The sequence below is a fragment of the Schistosoma mansoni genome (genome assembly GCF_000237925.1).
Source record: "Schistosoma mansoni, WGS project CABG00000000 data, supercontig 0420, strain Puerto Rico, whole genome shotgun sequence".
Taxonomy (NCBI): Eukaryota; Metazoa; Platyhelminthes; class Trematoda; order Strigeidida; family Schistosomatidae; genus Schistosoma; species Schistosoma mansoni.
The window spans coordinates 10251-14113 of record NW_017386256.1 but is presented as its reverse complement, the minus strand read 5'-3'; the positions used below and the strand labels follow the sequence as shown (position 1 = coordinate 14113).

Below are 3863 nucleotides of genomic sequence, written 5' to 3'. Positions count from 1 at the left end.
ACTCCCTCGAGAACTAGAGCGAGATTTTCCAGATGTGAGATTGGAAATAATTGATTGTAACGTATTTAGCTTGTTTTCAAGACTGGCAACAGTGCGTGCGTGCTGTGTACGTAAGTCGCTTAATTCAGCTGTTAAGGACGCTATGTTCGGAGTTTGAGTGCCACTCGGAGTTTGTGATATCGCCTTCACGTAGGGTGTTGTGCCTTGCGTTACTTCTAAAACTTTGTCAGCCATGCTAGCTAGACTCTCTAAATCTAAAGGCTGGTTAGAAGCGCAAAGAATATGCCGGACTACTGTTGGCAAACGTTGCAGCCAAATTTCTCTCAGAAATATATCACCAACCTTTAAAGGTCCAGCCAACTGCCTCATGTAGCGTAATAATTGAGAGGGTGACTTGTCACCTAGCTCGCACTCATGCAGTAATTGTTGTAGCTCCTTTTCATCCGAAAGTGTGGTACGTTGAATAATGGCCTGTTTCAACTGTTCATAGGCATTTGATAAAGGGACATTATCTATGAGGTCTGATACCTCAGATGCTACCTCAGTCTGTAGAATTCCAAGCACAAAAGAGTATTTCGATTCCTGTGAACGAATGTTACGACGCTGAAACTGCACTTCCACATGTGCAAACCATATACGAGGTTTTATTCTACTGAATGGAGGCACATTTATTACGTTTAGAGCGTGTAACTCTGTTCGGTCGTTATCCTGGATAATGCCTTCAGATTCGGATGAAAACACTATAAATATACAAAAAATAATCACTACCAAGAGAAAAATTAGCGCCGTAATGTTTGTAAGTGAACTCAAAACTACAATTCCGAAAGGAAGTACACGGGCTCACCAGATTACAGCGAAAACACCATCCAGCATTCCGTGGTGCATCGAATCATCACCAAGAACCAAACAGTTTCGGGACGTCCTCGTCGTACTGTTGCATTGCAGCCCCTGTAGCGAAAGGGAATCGGGTTAATATTCCCGACACTGTCCACGGAGATTGGTGTGTGTCGGGCCTTTGGTTCGGCGTGCGCCCAGCGCGGTAACGCAACCGACCTCGAAGACGTCGGCGAGAGTTCTGGGAAGAGTTCTCTTTTCTTCGTAAGGAGTGCATCCACCCCCTAGAATCGGCTTGTTCGGAGATAGGGATCTAGCTTCTGTAAAGCACCACCCTTCTTGTGGTGTCCGGAACGCTCTTGTCGGCCCTTGAAAATCCGAGCGAGGCAGTATAATTTTCGTGGCAGGCCGTACCCATGTCCGCAGCAGGTCTCCAAGGTGAACAGCCTCTGGCAATTGAACAATGTAGGTAAGGGAAGTCGGCAAATTGGATCCGTAACTTCGCGAGGAGAATTGGCTGTGGGGGCCGAGTCAGACAGGCCGAGATCAGATACGTGTCGGTCCAGTTGGGGACTGGTTTCTTTGTTGCTTTGTGTGCTTCGGTGCGCGTTGTGGTGAGGTTACTGGACTCTGACCCGGGTCGATCGTGGGTGGTTTCAGCTGTTAGTGTCGTGCAGCTAGCAACGCGCGAGGACATATTCCACGTTGCGTCAAGCGGCTGTACTTCCATGGTCTGGCGCGCGACGGCTAACTCAGAACTGGCACGGACCAGGGGAATCCGACTGTCTAATTAAAACAAAGCATTGCGATGTCCACTGATTGGTTTTGACGCAATGTGATTTCTGTCCAGTGCTCTGAATGTCAAAGTGAAGAAATTCAACCAAGCGCGGGTAAACGGCGGGAGTAACTATGACTCTCTTCCGGTGAACAGCACGCTGCTCTCCACGGTGTTCTGAGTTTTTGGTCGTTTCTTCGTTCCTTCGACGTAGTTTCCAGATTACTTCAGTCAATTCAATACTACTCAAGACGTTTATTCAGGACGTATAAGTTTTTCCTGATAACTGGCGACATTTGTCCCCCCAGCCAAGAACACCAGGTTGGGGGGATTCATATTTCTCGACAAATGTATCATCCTCGTGGTTCTGAAAAGAAATCCTAACTTCATGGATCACAAATTGGTGAATAACATTCCTTGTACAATCCTAAACATAAACCCTTTGGATTATTATTACCTTTCAGACGGAACTCTTCGATCGGTAAGTCTGCAAAGACATCTTGAATGCTTTACTATTTATTCTCGGAACGTTAATACAATATTTGTTGTCATTAGCCTTAATATTCTTGATACTATTCCTATAAATGAGTCCATTCCTATAAACACTATGAGATAATGTCTTGGACTGTACGTCATGCTGCATCTATCACTTACTTTTCACGTAGTTTGTCATCCCTTTTAAAGTTTTTGCTGTAGAAAGCTGTGCTGCATCAACTTCCTTTAAATAACTTAACTACTTTTTGTCGATGCTACAACTGTGACATAGACTGTTTAGCACGGCTTTTATCTATATATTGAAAATCCGTATCTTGTATGTAAGTCGTCCTGCATTTATCACTGACTTTTCACGTAGTCTGTCATCCCTTTTAAAGTTTTTGCTGTAGAAAGCTGTGCTGCATCAACTTCCTTTAAATAACTTAACTACTTTTTGTCGAAGTTAATGAGGAGCCCAGCTTTTTCCAAGCCCGTATTGAGTAGATTAAGTTTGTTTTGCATTCCGATTTTGGATTCCGCAAAGATCATTACGTCGTCCGCAAGCAAGATTGAGTCAATCCTACGATCGCCCATCTTTGCCCCGTGTTCGCGTGTAGTGTGTTGGATTACCTCGTCCATACACATGATGAACAAAAGCGGCGAGAGCGGATCGCCCTGCCTTACCCCTCTACCAATCGGACTAACTACGCCTCGTATAAGCGCCTTAGAGTAGGCATAAGAATTCGCGATATACGATACTAGTGGTTTTGGCGCTCCCTACGCTCTCGCCATCCGTTTAATAGTTTCATGGGAGACAGTCGAACGCTTTCGATACGTCTATCGACGTCATCACCAAGTTATTCCTAGCGAGCTGTGCTTCGCGTAGGATAGAGTGTACTGCAACGACACCCTTAAAGCAGCCATCACGTGATCGTTTGATTGACTCAGTCTTGTTTGCGGATGACGTAATGATCTTTGCGGAATCCAAAATCGGAATGCAAAACAAACTTAACCTGCTCAATACGGGCTTGGAAAAAGCTGGGCTCCACATTAACTTACAGAAATCGCGCAGCCTGACCGTCGCTGCGGAGGGTAAGTCTAAAACGGTGTGTGTCGTCCCACACACGTCATGTGCCAAGCGAGTTCGAGGAGTATTGGAAAAATATCTTCTCTAGCGAAAGCGTTACTGATGACCGTCCGGTAGTGTTCAGGTGTCCCGTCGCCTGGTCCTTGGTCGAACCGATAACTGTAACGGATGTCCAATTGGCCTTAAGATTAATGGGTAGGTCTGCACTCGGACCCGATGGAATAATTCAACGGGAAATGGATAAGCGAAAGTATGAGCGCACGACGGCGCTACTTAACCTAATGCTAGCTCTGGAATTTGTTCCAGAGCATCTCAACCTTGGGCGTATTGTGTTCTTACCAAAAAGTGAAGCCCCCTAGTGTTCAGGGGACTATAGACCTATATCGATCACCTCAGTGGTGGTTCGATGTCTGCACAGCATCCTCACGAAGCGATGGAGCGAAACCATGCCGAGCCTCCACAACCAACTGGCGTTTTTGAAACGTGATGGCTGCTTTGAGGGTGTCGTTGCAGTACACTCTATCCTACGCGAAGCACAGCTCGCTAGGAATAACTTGGTGATGACGTCGATAGACGTATCAAAAGCGTTTGACTCAGTATCCCACGACACTATTAAACGGGTTGCGAGGGCGTAGGGAGCGCCAAAACCACTAGTATCGTATATCGCGAATTCTTATGCCTACTCTAAGGCGC

General features: G+C 46.0%; 2 protein-coding genes across 2 annotated transcripts; both read right to left on the bottom strand.

Annotated features, from left to right (window-relative positions):
* Positions 1-1147: 1147 nt before the first annotated feature.
* Positions 1148-1564, bottom strand: Smp_205560 (unnamed protein product; the record flags this gene model as incomplete). The annotated part of the gene is made up of 1 exon (XM_018792277.1): positions 1148-1564. One exon carries the CDS (start codon positions 1562-1564, stop codon positions 1148-1150), a length of 417 nt encoding a protein of 138 aa, XP_018644738.1.
* A 966-nt stretch (positions 1565-2530) lies between these two features.
* Positions 2531-2728, bottom strand: Smp_114510 (hypothetical protein; the record flags this gene model as incomplete). Its single annotated transcript, XM_018792275.1, has 1 exon — positions 2531-2728. The coding sequence occupies one exon, from the start codon at positions 2726-2728 to the stop codon at positions 2531-2533; it is 198 nt and encodes a 65-aa protein (XP_018644575.1).
* Positions 2729-3863: the final 1135 nt, after the last annotated feature.